General features: G+C 44.9%; 1 protein-coding gene across 2 annotated transcripts in view; it reads left to right on the top strand.

Moving 5' to 3' along the window:
- Positions 1-18,390, top strand: part of TAMM41 (TAM41 mitochondrial translocator assembly and maintenance homolog) — a 76,436-nt gene that overhangs the window by 35,637 nt on the left and 22,409 nt on the right. For both annotated transcript variants that reach the window (XM_022562847.2, XM_022562842.2), the window contains 2 exons: positions 8,420-8,585; positions 10,089-10,151. In XM_022562847.2, the coding sequence (XP_022418555.1) occupies positions 8,420-8,585; positions 10,089-10,151 (229 nt within the window). The remainder of the gene's footprint in view (positions 1-8,419; positions 8,586-10,088; positions 10,152-18,390) is intronic.

Below are 18,390 nucleotides of genomic sequence, written 5' to 3'. Positions count from 1 at the left end.
CATCCCTGGGATAAATCCCACTTGATCATGGTGTATGATCCTTTTAATGTGTTGTTGGATTCTGTTTGCTAGTATTTTGTTGAGGATTTTTGGATCTGTATTCATCAGTGATATCGGTCTGTAATTTTCTTTTTTTGTAGTATCTGTGTCTGATTTGGGTATCAGGGTGATGGTGGCCTTGTAGAATGAGTTTGGGAGTGTTCCTTCCTCTGCAATTTTTTGGAAGAGTTTGAGAAGGATGGGTGTTAGCTCTTCTCTAAATGTTTGATAGAATTCACCTGTGAAGCCATCTGGTCCTGGACTTTTGGTTCTTGGAAGATTTTTAATCACAGTTTCAATTTCATTACTTGTGATTGGTCTGTTCAGATTTTCTTCCTGGTTCAGTCTTGGAAGGTTATACCTTTCAAAGAATTTGTCCATTTCTTCCAGGTTGTCCATTTTATTGGCATAGAGTTGCTTGTAGTAGTCCCTTAGGATGCTTTGTATTTCTGCGGCGTCTGTTGAAACGTCTCCTTTTTCATTTCTAATTTTATTGATTTGACTCCTCTCCCTCTTTTTCTTGATGAGTCTAGCCAGTGGTTTATCAATTTTGTTTATCTTCTCAAAGAACCAGCTTTTAGTTTTATTGATCTTTGCTATTGTTTTCTTTGTTTCTATTGCATTTATTTCTGCTCTGATCTTTATGATTTCTTCCTTCTACTAACTTTGGGTTTTGTTTGTTCTTCTTTCTCTAGTTCCTTTAGGTGTAAGGTTAGATTGTTTATTTGAGATTTTTCCTGTTTCTTGAGGTAGGCTTGTATTGCTCTAAACGTCCCTCTTAGAACTGCTTTTGCTGCATCCTGTAGATTTTGGATCATCGTGTTTTTGTTGTCATTTGTCTCTAGGTTTTTTTTTATTTCCTTTTTTATTTCTTCAGTGATCTCTTGGTTATTTAGTAATGTATTGTTTAGCCTCCATGTGTTTGTGTTTTTTACGGTTTTTTCCCTGTAATTGATTTCTAATCTCATAGCATTGTGGTCAGAAAACATGCTTGATATGATTTCAAAATTCTTAAATTCACTGAGGCTTGATTTGTGACCCAAGATGTGATCTATCCTGGAGAATGTTCCATGTGCACTTGAGAAGAAAGTGTAATCTGCTGTTTTTGGATGGAATGTCCTATAAATATCAATTAAATCTGTCTGGTCTATTGTGTCATTTAAAGCTTGTGTTTCCTTTTAATTTTCTGTTTGGTTGATCTGTCCATTGGTGTAAGTGAGGTGTTAAAGTCCCCCATTATTACTGTGTTACTGTCGATTTCCTCTTTTATAGCTGTTAGCAGTTGCCTTATGGTGAGGTGCTCTTATGTTGGGTGCATATATGTTTATAGTTGTTATATTCTCCTGTTGGATTGATCCCTTGATCATTATATAGTGTCCTCCCTTGTGTCTTGTAACATTCTTTAACATCTATTTTATCTGATATGAGTATTGCTACTCCAGCTTTCTTTTGATTTCCATTTGCATGGAATATCTTTTTCCATCCCCTCACTTTCAGTCTGTATGTGTCCCTAGCGGGTCTCTTGTAGACGGCATATAAATGGGTCTTGTTTTTGTATCCCTTCAGCGAGCCTTTGTCTTTTGGTTGGACCATTTAATCCATTCACGTTTAAGGTAATTATCGATATGTATGTTCCTATTACCATTTTCTTAATTTTGGGGGGTTTGTTTTTGTAGGTCCTTTTCTTCTCTTCTGTTTCCACTTAGAGAAGTTCCTTTAGTTGTAGAGCTGGTTGTAGAGCTGGTTTGGTGGTGCTGAATTCTCTTAGATTTTGCTTGTCTATAAACCTTTTGATTTCTCCGTCAAATCTGAATGAGATACTCGTTGGGTAGAATAATCTTGGTTGCAGGTTCTTCCGTTTGATCACTTTAAATATATCGTGCCGCTCCCTCTGGCTTGTAGAGCTTCTGCTGAGAAATCAGCTGTTAACCTTTGAGTTCCATTGTATGTTATTTGTCATTTTTCCCTTGCTGCTTTCAATAATTTTTCTTTGTCTTTAATTTTTGTCAGTTTGATTACTATGTGTCTTGGTGTGTTTCTCCTTGGGTTTGTCCTGCCTGGGACTCTCTGCGCTTCCTGGACTTGGGTGGCTATTTCCTTTCCCATGTTAGGGAAGTTTTCGACTATAATCTCTTAAAATATTTTCTCAGGTGTTTTCTCTCTCTCTTCTCCTTCTGGTACCCCTATAATGCAAATGTTGTTGAGTTTAATGTTGTCCCAGAGGTCTCTTAGGCTGTCTTCGTTTCTTTTCATTCTTTTTTCTTTATTCTGTTCCACGGCAGTGAATTCCACCATTCTGTCTTCCAGGTCACTTGTCCATTCTTTTGCCTCAGTTATTCTACTATTGATTCCTTATAGTGTATTTTTCATTTCAGTTATTGTATTGTTCATTTCTGTTTGTTTGTTCCTTAAATCTCCTAGGTCTTTGTTAAACATTTCTTGAGTCTTTTCGATCTTTGCCTTCATTCTTTTTCTGAGGTCCTGGATCATCTTTACTATCATTATTCTGACTTCTTTTTCTGGAAGGTTTCCTATCTCCGCTTCATTTAGTTGTTTTTCTGGGGTTTTATCTTGTTGCTTCATCTGGTACATAGCCCTCTGTGTTTTCATCTTGTCTATCTTCCTGTGAATGTGGTTTTTGTTCTGCAGGCTGCAGGATTGTAGTTCTTGTTGCTTCTGCTGTCTGCCCTCTCATAGCTTTAAGTTTAATAGGATGCTTACTGTGTCCTCTGGGAGAAGCATTTCTTCTTTTGAAACTAGGATCTCTAGACCCACAGTCCTAAAGTTGTGGAGGTGGGAAGCACAGATTGCCCAGGTGGTCCCTGGGAATGACAGTAAGCAAGGCTGTTTCTCCTTTTACCCTGTGGTTCCCAGACTCATGTAGTCTAGCAGTTGGGAACATAGTACTCTATAACGGCCATGAATTTAGGGTATATACTGTGCCCCACTCTCACAGGGTATCATCTCTAAGCTGTTGCTCAGCTCTTCTTCAAAGCTCTTTCATTGGGTTTTTCAGTAGTGACACTATTGCCATTTTAGGCTGAATAATTCTTTGTTGTAGGGGCCAAAAATGTCCCCTTTTTGAGAACTACTGCTATCCCAGGCTGGCAGCTCTGGTGCACTGTGTGGTAGGAACAGTGGAGCCGTGATCCTGTGCCCGTCCTGCACCTGTGCCCTGTGAGCCCTGTACAGTGGTATTGGCTGAGTCCTGTGGGCAGGAAAGGCAAGCCCATGCTTAGAATATGAGTCACTTCCAGGCAAGAGGAGTTGCTGCCCGTTCCCAGGTGGAAGGGATCCAGTGTAGTCAACTTATCACCAAGTGGCTGGTTAGTCTCAGGAGATGGTCGTGTTATGAGGATCTCAGCGTTGGCCTCTGTTGCTGTCAGGATAGACTTTCAACCGCAGCAGTGGCTCAGTCAGCCTTGGTGAGTAGAAGCCCCTGATATTGGATCTGGGCAGAGCCTCTATCTCTCCCGCCCACTACCCCTGCTACAAGCCGTTATGCCATCACTGGGATGAAAGAGCCTGTTGAATCAACTGGCTAAATTGTTCTTTTGGTTGTTGTTGCTTCTTCTGTGTTGGATGCTCTCAGATGGAAGCATTAACGTACAATACAAAGATCTTCATACTTTGTGTCCCCTCCCATAGGTCCATCCACATGCCTCTTCCCCCCAAATCCTGTCTTCCACCTTCTAATCTTCTTCCTTTTAGGTCCCTAACCAACCAGTGAACCATTGTCCACTCTTTGAGTCTTTGTATATTCTAATCTTGGGCCACTTTTCCATGTAAAGTGGGTAACCAGCTGTGCCACCTGCAGCGTACTCACTGGGACGATGGCTCCTCATCAGTGTCTTCCAGGGCCATCCCTGGGTGCGGCTGCAATGCATCATTTTCACCCCGTACATACTACAAGCCAAATCATCCATGAAGCAAGCCCATCCGTTATCCTCCTCCAAAAGCCTCCTTGTAGCCATGTGCATGAGCCAGTGGAGAAGTAGAACATTATGTGCTGGTGCAACAGTGGAAATGATGGGGGTCTGGGTTTCCTGTTTGTGCAGCTGACTTGTGCCCTCTGGCCTTGCCCATGTCCAATGCTGGTGTATCTCTTACGTCCTACAGTGGATTGCTCTTGAGCTTCGTGACCTTATGACTTGGTGAATCTGGCAGATCCCAGTTCATAATGGGCAGTTCTTGATACATGGTCATTTGATGTCCCATGGTTAGAAGCTCTGTCTCTGCCAGCGTGTAGCATCTAGGAGCTGATTTCAAATGGTGTGTGGTTCTTCACTACAGATGGCGTGGCCTTGCTCCAGAACCCTAGCAGTCTCCGTTGTGATCTCCTGCTGGGAGCCCACTGTAACTTCCCCTGGCTTCTCTGTACACTGAGGATGCCTTTAGTACCGTAGTTTACAGGGAGGTGTGGCCCACGTGGTGGAGGGCTGCTTACCCTGCTGCCTGTATCTATCGCAGAGCTCGTTTTCGCTCTTGCCCCTCACAGATCTTGCATCCTTTTATATCGCTGGGTAAATGGCTCTGAGCATTATTCCCAAGTGTGGAATATGCTGCATCTAGGACCTGAAGAGGCCTATCAGGCAGGGGGCTTCCTTCTTAGTGGTGAGAGGTACGAGATGCCGTAAGTTGATCTTTACTTTGGAGAGGCTGTCCCAGAGCTCCAGGTCACTTGACCCCTAAACTCCTCCCTGATGTGGTGTGCTCCTCACAATTCATGAGGTTTATCTTTTACCCACTGGGGTGCATATATCTACCAAGGCCTCCAGTGTACTTGCCCTTTAGCGCTCACCAGGTGACAGCAGCAACGTGTCATTGATGTAGTGGACCAATGAGATTATACAGAATATCCAAACAGTCTGGTTTTCTTTGAATATCTTATGACAGGGTGGGGGAGTTAACACGGCCCTGAGGCAGGTGGTAAGGCGCACTCTGGTCTGTCCTGTGTGGCCGCGAGCTGCTTCTCATCCTCCTTGCTCTGTGGATGGCAGAGAACGCGCTCGCCAGGCCTGTGGCCCCGTCCAGACACCTGAGGCTCTGCTGATACGCTTCAGCAGACTTCCCACGTCTGCCACAGCCGGTACAGCGGGGCTTCTACTTGGCTGAGTTTGTGGTGGTCTGCTACCATCTGCCAGAGTCCATTTGGATTTTGTGCAGGCCAGACTCAGTGGAGATATGATGGGACCGTCAGCTCTGGTATTAGTCAGGGCTCTCCAGAGAAGCAGGACCAATAGGATATACAGAGAAGGGTTTATTTTAGGGAATTAACTCACAGAGCTGTGAGGGTTGGCAAGTTTGAAATTTGCAGGGCAAGCCGGCAGGCCGGAGACCCAGGGAAGAGTGTGTTGTACTCTTGAGCCCGAGGGCAATCTGGAGGCAGACTTCCTTCTTCCTCAGGAAACTAGTCTTTTTTCATAAGGCCTTCAACTGACTGGATGAGGCCCATCCATATTAACGGGGGTCATCTGCTACTCAAAGTCTACTGACTTAAAAAGATACCTTTACGGTAACATCTGGACTAAAGTTTAACCAAGCAACTGGGCTCCATAGCCTAGCCAAGTTGACATACAAAGTTAAACATCACACCCCTGCATCCTTCAGGTCTATAGGGGGCATTATTCTCTGCCATTCCTCCTGTGATGCGGTTTTGTTTTTTCATTACCCTTTTGGCCAGGGGGTGAGAACGGCAGCTTCAGAGGCTTCCACTTGGCCTTCTACGCTATGATAGCTCCAAAATGCTGTCTGAGAATGTGCTTTCTAGGACCACTCTTGGTACCGATTGTGTAGGATCAGGATTGGGGAGATTAGAAACAAAGACTCCATCTGATCCTGTGATGGCACTGTGGAGCTCGATGGCCCTTCCTAGCTGTCCCCACTTGGGGCAAAGAGACCAGGCCTTTGTACTCCTGCATTTTCCAGTCTTTGGATACAGGCAGCTCCCTTTGCCTGAGGACAGTTGTGGGAGGGACTCTGAGGGAGGGAGTCCGCCAACTTGCCCAGCAGCTGGCAGAATGAGTACCTTGCCCCAAAGCCAGGATGTGGTCGGTGCAACACAGCATCCACTGTCATATGCCCATATCTGCTTTTTTAAAACATCAGCCTGATTGAGATATGATTTACATACTGTAAAATTCGGTGGTTTTTAGTCTGTTTACACAGTTGTGCAACCATCACCACAATCTAGTTTTACAACATATTCATCACCCCAAAAAGAAACCCCATGCCCAGTAGCAGTACCTAGCTTCCCCTCCCGGCAGGCAGCCACTAATCTACTTTCTGACTCCGTGGATTTGCCTCTTCTAGATACTTCCTGTAAATAGAATCATAGAACATGTGGTCTTTTCCATGTCTGCTTTTAAAATGCAATTTGACTCATAATTTAACTGAATGCTTTCACTTTTGTGTTTTAATGAGAATTGAAGAGTAAGGATAATTAAAATTTTGCAATTTATTTGAACATGTCACCTAATATTTTGTCTTGGAACACATGCTTTCAAACAAAAACTCCAGTGCATTCTTTTCCTCAAGAGAAAGCAGTGGCAAATAACTGTTTTCTAATTCCTCATATTACTCAGCCATTTTGGCATTTCTAAAATTCCTGGAAGTTTCATAGGTAAAGCCTTGAAATATAAGATCCTAGTGACTAATCTCAATACTTGGCCCCAAAATATGAGTCTATAAATGTCATTTCTAGCATCTTTTACAGAAATATTCACATTTTTTGTCATTTATCTAGCCAGAGCTAAGTGGAGGTTGAATCCTGTGAATTTAGGACCATCTCCATGATAAATATGAAATATTTAGGTTAAAAAAACCTTCACCTTATTGAAGCCACTATATAATAGCATTTTCTTCTTTTTTGCATAGATTTATAGATAAAACTAGAAAATCTAGACATTGGCATATACTCAGTAAATATTTGTTGAATGAAAAAGTGGCAGAATGAATGAATTCTAATTATTAAGAAAGTTGGTCATATCTGGAAAATCCAAATCTAAAATTTAATACATTCATGTATCTATTCTTTTTGCTTACTGTTCTCTTAAAGTTAAAACCTAAACGCTCGTTGCAAGAATACGAGACAGATTCTTACTGGGAGAGTAATGTGATGACCTGCTGAGGGCAGTGGTACTGGTTTTCGCCTTGGCAGGGAGTCATATGTTTACATGATTTTGGAAAAATTTAGTTCCATGACGTAAAATATATTAGACTAGGAGTTAGGGAAGCTGGGTGTGGGCTTAGCTCTATGGATAACTTTTGATTCACAGGTTTCCAAGTAAAGTCTAATGCATAGTTTTATATATGCTTTATTTCTGTATTTTTCTTTAAATTTGATGTATTTTAGAATACACTGGGAACAGAAACCATTGGTATAACTTACTGCTGTTTAAGAAATAATGACAACTAAGCTTTATTGGTGCAGTTATTCATCCTCTTATTCAACCGATGTTTTTTGATTACTTACTATGTGCCAGGGGATTAAAAGTGAATAAAGATTAGTCTCTGTCATCAGTTTATTCCTACAGTTTATGAAATACAGCATGGTACATAAAAGGCCCTACAGACAGGAGACACGAATTTAGATCCCACTCTCTGATTGGCTGCATGTTACTGGCTATGTTACTTTGTGCCCCTGTGTTTAAAATGAGTACATGGGGAACTTCCCTGGTGGCACAGAGGTTAAGAATCCGCCTGCCAATGCAGGGGACACGGGTTCAAGCCCGGGTCTGGGAAGATCCCACATGCCGTGGAGCAACTAAGCCTGGGCGCCACAACTACTGAGCCTGCGCTCTAGAGCCCATGAGCCACAACTGCAGAGCCCACATGTCACAACTACTGAAGCCCGCACGCCTAGAGCCCGTGCTCCACAACAAGAGAAGCCACCGCAATGAGAAGCCCACGCACCGCAACGAAGAGTTCGCCGCAACTAGAGAAAGCCCGCGCGCAGCAACGAAGACCCAACACAGCCAAAAATAAATAAATAAATAAATAAATAAATAAAAGAAAATGAGTACTTGGGTGAGCCGGTGTGTCGATGAATTTTAGCTGAAATTTTACTTTCTTTAACTACCGGATTTAGAACAAATAGAAATTTTAAAACTGAGAGTCAAAAATTGATTCTTGAAAGAAATTTCTATTCTTAAGTACAAGTAGAATATCATAGGAAAAGAATTAACTTGTTCAAAGGAACTTAGAATCCTTAACACCTAGGCATTCAGTTTCAGAAAGGAGAAAGTCTCCTTAGCACCTGCCTAGTCTACTAGGTGTGAGTTCATATATGTTCATGTGGTTTTAAGGAGAAGCCATGTGCTTTGAATATTTATAGAATTCAAAGCACTTTCCATAGACATCATCTTTTTTTTTTCCTTAGATCGATAAAAGCCCAGAAGGACAGTTCACTCAACTAATGACATTGCCCAAAACCTTACAGCAACAAATAAATCATATTGTGGACCCTCCTGGAAAAAACAGAGATGTGGAAGAAACTTTATTACAAGTGGCTCATGACCCCGACTGTGGAGACGTGGTGCGTCTAGGTACGTGCATGAATCTGACGGGGAGGAAGTGTTGGCTGGAGGGGGTCGGGGGGAGCAAACTTTGTGGCTGAGACGGGTTCTCTATTCTTTCTTGCCTAGTGAGATGGAGAGAGAGATTTCCTCTCAGAATAAGAAAGCTCTAACAGTCTGGGGTTTTCCCAACCTAAATTCTTGTTTGTTTGAAGTAGGGTGCTGAAAGTACTTCTATTTTCAGATCCCTGGGTCCTAAATCACTGACAGAGAGGGAAACAATGATTCTTTTGGTCCCAAGGGCATAATGTTTAGAAGTTATTTCAAAGACATGTGTTTGTTCCTCACGGTGGTCTGAGGAGGATGGAGACTGGTGATTTTTTTTTTTTTTTTTTTTTTTATTGTGGTACGCGGGGCTCTCACTGTTGTGGCCTCTCCCGTTGCGGAGCGCAGACTCCGGACGCGCAGGCTCAGCGGCCATGGCTCATGGGCCTAGCCGCTCCGCGGCATGTGGGAATCTTCCCGGACCGGGGCACGAACCCGCGTCCCCTGCATCGGCAGGCGGACCCTCAACCACTGCGCCACCAGGGAAGCCCGAGACTGGTGACATTTTTAATGCTTTTATAACATCAAGAACACCACTCTCCTCGGCCGACGCCCCCTCGGTGTGGCTCCTGTGTGCACAGTAGGTCTGCTCCAACATGGCCCCTGTTCCTCACGTCATCCCCAATGTGGACCAAAAATCTGAGCCTGATCTTCAGAGACTTGCTGCCTTTTGAGGTGTTACAGGTAATTTACAAGGTCAGTCAGTAAGTAAGGAAATCATGAAATTGAAAATGATGCCCTCCCTCAGATGAGCGCACCGTTTACTGTTGAGTATGTATTTGCTGAGCTTCCCCAGGGAGCAGTCTGGCCACCTGGCAGGATGCAAGTCACAGTGACGGTGTCGCATGGAGAGACCTGCCCGTCGGGCAGAGCGGAGCATGTGCCTAGGGCGCCGGGTACCTCTTTTGAAGATACATGTGGAGGCGTGTCTTTTCTGGTCATGGTGTGAGTCCTTCTGCCTTTCTGCGGGCCTGAAGGACTGTCCCGCTGTCCTCACCGAGGAGTCCTCTGAGTGATTTCAGAATAAGTTTTCCTCCTAGGCAGAAACGTTTGGTGTTTTTTTCCCCAATCTTTCCACATCTTGGAATTGAGAGCCAGCAGACTTAAGCAGATTTAAAGTGAAAAAAATGACCTTCAAGGGTCACCTAACCCACTGGTTGTAAGATGAGACGTCCCAGACCCAGAGTGGGGCGGTCATTTGCTTGTGTTCACACAGCTGGTCAGCGACACAGCTGGTCGTTGACACAGCTGGCAGCTCCAGTCCCCTGGACCTCGATCCTGATACTCTGTTCACTGTCACTCTGACACCAGAGATAGATTTGCTGGTTTTATTGGATAGCTGGAAAGAATATTTAGTTTCAGGTTTTAAAAGTGTTAGGATGACTCACATCTGGCTTTTTTGGCACTGTTACTGTTTTTTTCTCACAGGGCTCTCAGCAATCGTGAGACCTTCCAGTATGAGACAGAGCACCAAAGGCATTTTCACTGCTGGTAAGAATTGTTAAAAATCCACACTTAACGTACGTGCTGGATTGAGCAGCCTCAGTGCTCCTGGTTAAAATGTAAAGCTTTATCTGTATCCCGCAAGTACTTGCAGAATGCTGAATTTTGATGGTCATAACCTAGGACACGGCAGTAACATATAGACAGGCAGATGGCGCTGTAATCCAGAGTCTGAGGTGCTGCTGGGAGGATTTGCTGCCCCTCTGTGTTTTCCCAGTTACTCCTTATGTGCAGATTTCCCCTTGCGTTTTTATATCTGTGGGAGTTACACATGATATTGTTGCAAAAACAGCAGTACCTTGCCCTCCCCGCCGGCCGGTGTTCCTCTCCAGAGACAACCACTGCTGACTCTCCTGGTGGGTTATTTTTGTTTTCACTGCTGTTTCTCTGGATAATGAGCTTATATTGCTGCTTCTCTCCTTTTAATTTTAGGCATCATCTGTGGACTTCTCACTCTAGCAGATTAGAATTCAACTGCCCCCACCAACGCGCACACACACACCCCCGCACCCATCCCTCTGTGTTCCAAATATGGTTGTGCCGTAGCTTTAGTGAAGCCAATCTTGAGTTTCCATTGTCTGACTGTGTTACTGTGATTCATAGCTGAGCCATGTGATACACTTTTCCTTGCCTTCACAGCTTTCTTTTCCCACAGAGGCTGTCGTCACCTGTCTCATGTGAGGAACCCTGTTTCCTGTATCTGGTGTCTTTGATTTTTGTGGCGCACAGCCTCATTTTGGTGAAGCGCACCATCCGGGAACTTCGTGGGCAAGGGGGCAGAGGAGGCCGATTTGGAGCCCATGTGTGGCCAAGTGTATCTTTAGTCACCTCATGCCTGACTGAGGCTCAGGCTGGAGATGGTTAGAAATAGTTGTCCTTTAGAATTTTGATACCGTTGCTTCCATTATCTCCTCACTTCTAGGAAGTTCTGATTCTTAATCCTTTGTGTATGTTCTTTGTGGAAGGCTTTTAGGTCTTCTTTTAACCCCAGGGCTCTGAAGTTTCTCAGTGGTGTGTTTCGATGTGAGTCTGTTTTTATCTGTTACACTGAATACTCATTACCCTTCAGTTTGGAAACTCAGAGTATAAGAATATAGGAAAAATTTATTGTATTCGTTCTTCCCATCTGTTTTCTCTCTTCTCTTTCTGGAACACCTTTTATTCAAACATTGGACCTCCTAGACTGGTCCTTTGGTTTTCTTTCTTTCGTGTCCTCTTTGTCCTTTTTTTTTTTTTTTTTTTTTTTGCGGTACGCGGGCCTCTCACTGTGGTGGCCTCTCCCATTGCGGAGCACAGGCTCTAGACGCACAGGCTCAGCGGCCATGGCCCACGGGCCCAGCCGCTCCGCAGCGTGTGGGATCTTCCCGGACTGGGGCACGAACCCATGTCCCCTGCATCGGCAGGCGGACTCTCAACCACTGCGCCACCAGGGAAGCCCCATCTCTTTGTCCTTTTGTTTTGCTTTCTCCACTTGAGTTTCCATTGAGTTGTTTTATTTTTGTTATTTTAATTTCTAGGAGCTCTTCTCTTTTTTTGTTCTCTGAATATTCCTTTTTTTTTTTAATTTAAAACATCCTGTTCTTGTGTTATGGGCTTAAACATTTGAACATATCTTTGGATATTGCCAAGTTGCCAAAGTGGTTTATCATTTTATCATCCCACTAGGGGTAAACGAAAGTTCTTGTTTCTCCCCATTCTTTCCAACACTTGGTATTGTCTGATGACGGACCTTTCCAGTTCAGTCTCTCTTTATGCAGCTGTCTACTGAGCATCCCTTATGTGCTCGCCACGCAGGATACAGGGTGAACCCTGTACCATCCTGCCTTCAGAGGCTTCATCATCTAGAAGGGGAGACAGACACGTAAATAGAAGTTTGCGTTACTAGGGATAAATGGCATAGAGGGAACCTGAAGAAGGGAGTGGTCTTTCAGCCTGATTCTGATCCCTGGCTTGAGATTGCCAGGGAGCTGCACGATCACACCTCTTAACGCCTCGCTTCGGTTGCCTGGGGACACAGCCAAATGTCGCCCTCCTGAATCTTTGGAAAGATTCAGCCCGTCCACAAAGGTTTAGTAGCACGTGTGCGAGACCTGCTCAGCTGAAGATTGTCCTACCACTCGGGGTGCATAGCTTTGCATTTCCAATTAAGATATTTATTTAATCTGTTTTCTTGCTGAGTTATCCTGGCAAGGCTGAAGATGAGGTGCTTTTGTTTGCTTGGGTGGCTCAGGCTATTAATCTGTGTTTTGCATGATTGCAACTCCCTTACCATAATCCTTGGGTGAGGCTGGATGCTTTGGGTTTTTCTTTTTTTGGCTTCCTGTGCTATAAGCAACTACTAGATTTATTGATTTTTTTTTTTTTTAGTTGTGATAGTGGTGGTGTTATGGGGTTAAAAAATCATTTTCTTGTAGAAATACATACTAACATATTTACAGATGAAATGACAGAATGTCTGAGAATTGCTTCAAAAGAAAACATGTTGGAGGGAAGTGGGTAAGGGTGGGGATGACTCGAGATTGGCTATGAGTTGATATATTGTCGAAGCTGGTGAACATACATGGGAACATAATATGCCATTCTTTTATAAGCTTGAATTCATCTCTAATAAAAGGTTTTTAAAAATCCACCCTCATCATCTCTATTTTTTTTTTTTTTGGCTGCATTGGGTCTTTGTTGCTGTGCATGGGCTTTCTCGAATTGTGGCGAGCAGGGGCTACTCTTCGTTGCAGTGCGCGGGCTTCTCAATGCGGTGGCTTCACCTGTTGCGGAGCACGGGCTCTAGGCATGCGGGCTTCAGTAGTTGTGGCGTGCGGGCTCAGTAGTTGTGGTGCACGGGCTTCCTTGCTCCACGGCACGTGGAATCTTCCTGGACCAGGGCTCAAACCCATGTCCCCTGCATTGGCAGGCAGATTCTTAACCACTGTGCCACCAGGGAAGTTCCATCCACCCTCATCATCTCTTGACACGTCAACCTGAAATGGATCTTTGGTCCTCTTTCCTCTTGTTCTTCCTGGTTGCCAGCAGAGGGCAGTGGGTATCATCTCATGGAACCCGCAGCCCAGATTTCCTTGTGGCGGTGGAGTGCCCAGTGCTGCCTCCTCTGAGTGCTCACTAATTTTCTCCCTTCCCCTCTAAAGATGTCTCACTGGATTGTGGAACCAGAGGGACAGAATGTCTGCAGCCTGCTCTGAGGTTGCAGGAATTGTGGAAGGTGATGAGCGTTCCTTCAGATTTCGCTGGGTTTGCTTACCCTGTGCTCTGGCTTCTCTGGTTTATGGTGGTTGAGGGCTGTGATGAAGGTGGCCCAGGCCAAGGGCAGGGGTTTGTGAGCCTCAGAGATTAGGGTTCGAACTCCAGCTTAACTACTGTGACTTGGGTAAGTTACCTAATTTTTCTTAGTTTTAATTTCATAGGGATAATTATGCCTGCCTCACTGGGTTGTGAAAATTATATCTTAAGACATATAAGAGCACCAGCACTGTGCCTGGTCTTTCCTCTTTGGTATCATTACCTAAAAGCTTCCTGCCGTCTCTTTAGAACATGCCTCCTTGCATTTTCCTATTCAACTAGCAGTAGCCCCGTCACTAGGTCTCCAGCTGGAGTAAACTAGCAACCGTAGACCCTGAGTGGCTGGTTTACTCTTTCTCTGTCCTCTAACTTCACAGCAAGCGTCAGAACCTCTCTCCTCTTGTGCGCTGCTCTTTAGAAGTCCTCTGGATGTGGCCATAATTGCTGTTGTTCTGCCTGGCTTGTGCTGGGTGCATCTTCCTGAAATCTCCCAAGTTCTGCCTCTGGTCAGGTTTTCAGCCAGCTGATGTATCACCTGCAGAGTGAGAAAATCCCAGGTTATTTGGTTGCACTTTTCCTCCTTTGTAGCCCTTATCACTCCTCCCCTCTGCAACCAGCCACTCGTAGTGGGGGTAAAAAGGAAGGGTCTCCTTAGCTAGTGAATAACTTTTATATTCAAATATTGTTAAATTCAGAGAGAGCGAAGCTAAGATGGTGATAAGAAGGCCTTGGCTCAGAGTTGTAGTTCACGTCTTCGCTCTGTAACCTTGGTATGTTAACAGCCCTTCTTCCTTGAAATGGAGGGGATCCTAATACCCAACTCGTGGCATGTTGTGAGTGTCCAGTATGTACCCAGTACCTAGTAGGTGCTTTATAAACTTGAGTGAGTCTAGATCTAAGTATCAGTCTCTTCCTGGAAGAGATGGAAGCCAGGCTCTATGTCAGCCCAAAGGGTTGCCCTTTCTGATGAACTGTGTTGGGTGACACGGCAGGTGTCCTCATGTGGTCTGACACTCTGTCTGTGTTAGTTCCCTGAAATTCCCCTACCATCAGATATACCCATGTTCCAAGGTGAGTACAGAACTACTTCCAAAACCAAACACTGTTTTTCCCTTTAGCCTGGGAGTTGGTTATTGGCAAGATAATACTGACTTCTTAGACTGTGCTGTTAATGGAGCAGCTGGTTTTTATCAGGGTCTCGGGGCAGCAGCTGCAGACAGGCAGCTCGGGAGAGCAGGAGACTGTTTAGCCTCCTGGTCCTTGCCTGCGCCGCCCTGCAGGGCAGCAGCACACCGCATCACAGCTCAGCCCGGCCAAGCAAACATCATGTTCTGATCAGCCACAGCCATTCATGTGTCTAACCTGAATGAGTAGAGAGGAGTGGAACTCTTTGCATCTTTGCGGGACGGCGGGGGGGAGCTTGGGGAGAAATGGGTCAGGGGCTTAGCAGTTAGACTGAGAAGCAAGCAGGAGCCAGACAGGGGAAGGCCTGTAAAAGCCTGAAGGGGAATCCAGAGTTTCACTGAGGGGAGAGGGAAGCCGCTGAAGGACTGTCGAAAGACTGCTGTAGCGAGAGGATAGAGAGCAGCTTGGAGGGAGGTGACGCTGTTGCTTGGGAAACTGATCGGCTGCGGCTGCAGCCCGCCAGGTGAGGAGGCCTGGCCGCCCTGACTCAGGGTTTTGCAGGAGAGGCAGAGGAGAGATGCAGGCAATACTTGGAAGATGCATCCCCAGGTCTTGGTGATGGGAGGGATTTGGGCAGTGAAGCAGAGAGGAGTCAGAGAAGCTCCCAGGTTTCTGGCTTGGGGAGCGGAGGCAGAGGTGCCTTTCCTGGGGTGAGGGAACGTGGGGGAGGATGACAAGTTTAATCTTTGAAATATTGCTTTATTTTTCCCCACCCGACTTTCTGGTCAATCAGAATTCACTTTGGAGTCAAATACCTATTTACCTCTGTAGCTTCAAAAGATTCAACTTAAACAAGACAGGTTTAGTCTTGTTCCTAAAAAGATTCTGGCACGCCTCGGCCGGTCCTTACCAGCCCTTTCCTGAAAGTGATAGAATGTATCATTGATTATCTTCTCCTTCTCATCTCTTATAACTGAAACATTTTATCCGCATTTTTTGGTACCTACATGTTTCAATAAGAAGAACACATGATAATAAAGATTTTTCTGGTGATGTATTTATCACTTAAACCTGAAAGTTTTAAAAATAAAACTGCCTCAGAAAAGATTTTCTTTGTAGATATAGGTAACTGTGGTTGGAAATTAATTGGAAGAATGTTTGGGGCTCACTGATTTTCTCTCCTAAATATCTGAAATATAGGATTATGGGAAGGTAGAGACCTCTCACAACCTGGCCTCATCTCTGCCTCACATTGTTTCCTGGAGCATTTTGTCTGTCACTGGACCTATCAGTTTAAGGTCACGCAGGGCATTCATAGTATTACATATGTAGTGACTTTGCTGTAGGTAACATGAAACATACTGGAAATCAACAGAAGAAAAACCTTAGGAGCCATATATTAGAGTAGATTTCCGTTTGCTTCCAAAACAAAGTCCTGACTTTGGTTACTAATCAGTGTTCATAATGACCAGCTTTAGGTAAATAAGGATCTGCCTAAACAGGATGTCGCTAAGGAGATGTTTGCACCTTTATCCGCTGGGGAAGGAGCAAAGTCAACAATGATGGTTCTTAGAGTAGAGTTTCTCTCTTAGCAGGCTGTCTTCCTTCAAGACGCCTTCTAAATGCAGACTTCCTAAGTCACCATCGTCTTTAGAAAGGAAGCAGAAACCACACAAAAGCTCAGTGTCGGCCAAGTAGAAGTCTGTGGATTATAAACTCTTTGAGGGCAGAGACCAGGGCTGTTGTTCATACCGGTGTCCCGAACAACTAGCTCCGTGTCCCGTATGTGTTGGTGCCCAAGAAATGCCTGTTCAGTGTATTTCAGTGACTGAATAAATGGAAGATTCTGAATTTTCTGGTAGTAGGGAAAGTCTCCATATATACAGAAAAGTACACAAATCATAAATTTGGTGAATTTTCACAAAGTGAACAGACTCGTGAACCCAGTACCCAGATGAGGAACTAGAATAGGGCCAGTTCCCCCAGAACCCCACTGTGCCCCGTCCAGTCACTGCTCCTCCCAGAGTACCTACTGTCCTGACCTCTAATGCCATGCTTCTGTTTTGCCCATTTTTGAACTTCATATAAATACATACTCTCTCATGTCTTTCACGCCTTGTAACAGCAGTGAGATTCCTCGTGGTGTTGGGAGTAGTCCGTTTATTCTCATTGCAACTCATCCATCGTCTGACTAGAGCACAGCTCATCCCTTCTACTGTTGATGATTTCCCGGGTTGTTTCCAGTTTGGGGCTATTTCAAAGAGTCCTGCTATGCATGTTTTGGTACCTGTCTTCGAGCGAGTGTAGGTATGCATTTCTGTTAGGTTTTTAGTTACGGGTGGAATTACTGTATCATAAAGTGTGTGAATGTCCAGGTGTGGTAGATACTACCTAACAAGTGTCTAGGTTACACTCCAAGCAGCAGAGTTCCTGCTGCAGTACCTCCGTGACCAGTGCTTGATAGTAGGTCTTTTTCTTTTTAGGCCCTCTGGTAGGTGAGTAGATGTATCATATTGGAGTTTTAACTTGCACTTTCCTGATGATCGATAAAGTTGAGCGTTTGTTCACATGCTTACATGGTTGGAGATCCTCTTTTGTGAAGTACCTATTCTACTTTTGCTCATTTTTCTTTTGAATTGTCTGCCTTTTTTTTGTTTTACACTGAAATCTCTGTATAGTGTGGATACAGGTCCTTCGTTGGACAAGTGGAATGCAAAAGTCCCCCACTCTAGGGCTTGTCGTCTCGGTGTCTTAATGGTGTCTTTTGATGAAAAGTGCTTAATCTTACTTAGTCCAGTTTATCAGTTTTGTCCTGTAAGGTTAGCAGCTTTTTGTGTCCTGTTTAGGAAATATTGCCTACTCCAAGTTCATGAAGTTTAGTCCTCCACCTTCGTTGCAACTAGAATATTAAGGCAGGATCCTTCCTTCTAATCTCTTGGTTCTTATCCTTTTGAAAATCCTGGCTCCCAGTGAGACTCTGACTAAAACTCTGGGCCCTCTGCACAGACATGCACACGTGCGCACACTCAGCAAACCTCCCTGCAGCTTCAGGGAGTTCTCAGACTGAGGCCTGTCTGTTGGCCCCTTGTTGGAGAACCCGTAACCTAGTCCAACCTGTCAGTTTGCAGGTGAGGAAGTCGATGCCCAGAGATGGGGAGTCTCCCTGTCCCCAGCGGGGACTAACATTCCGCTCTCCTGACTCCCATTCCAGTGCCCTTGCCAGATCAGTCCCCTGCTGCAGCCGTCCTGAGAATATGTCTCTGGCAGAGCTGTTGAAGGGAGAGACTTCTTAATTAAGGGAGGTTTCTATCCACTAGCAGCAAACAATGGCTCCACAATGCCGCTCGTGGACTGTGGTGTATTTACCTTAAATGTTAAGCTCCCCAGAGTCTGTGAGGAAGGTTTGTGAAGCTGAGCTGGGACTCTTCATGGTCGATGCCTCTTCCTCTCGCTGTGACTCAGTGCCCTGGAGTTGCCGCGTTGACCCTTACTGTGTGCAGCTACCTTGGTGTCTTGATCGGTTCTGCCTGGAATTTTAAAAAGCACCTTACGTAATAAGATTCCAGTCCCAGTGCTCGAGTGGGTGAGGTTTACCAGAGTGGTTGCTCCAGGGAGAAAATTAAAACGGGTGGAGGCAGGAAAAGGAGCTCTGAGTTTCTTGACGAGTCTCAGTTTGCAGGAGTCAGTCAGTGGACAAGCGAGGCCACAGCTTCTAGAAGCATTCACTAATGACTTTATCGGTGCCCTGCCTTTTTACCTGCCGCTGCCTGCAGCGGCGTCGTAAAAGGTCCCAAGTGCATGAGGCGGCCTA

The sequence above is a fragment of the Delphinapterus leucas genome, chromosome 10 (assembly GCF_059928025.1).
Source record: "Delphinapterus leucas isolate spDelLeu-1000000601 "Yukka" chromosome 10, BTC_Dleu_Yukka2, whole genome shotgun sequence".
NCBI classification, from domain to species: Eukaryota; Metazoa; Chordata; class Mammalia; order Artiodactyla; family Monodontidae; genus Delphinapterus; species Delphinapterus leucas.
Note: the sequence above shows the minus strand (reverse complement) of the source record. Positions and strands in the feature narration are given on the sequence as shown.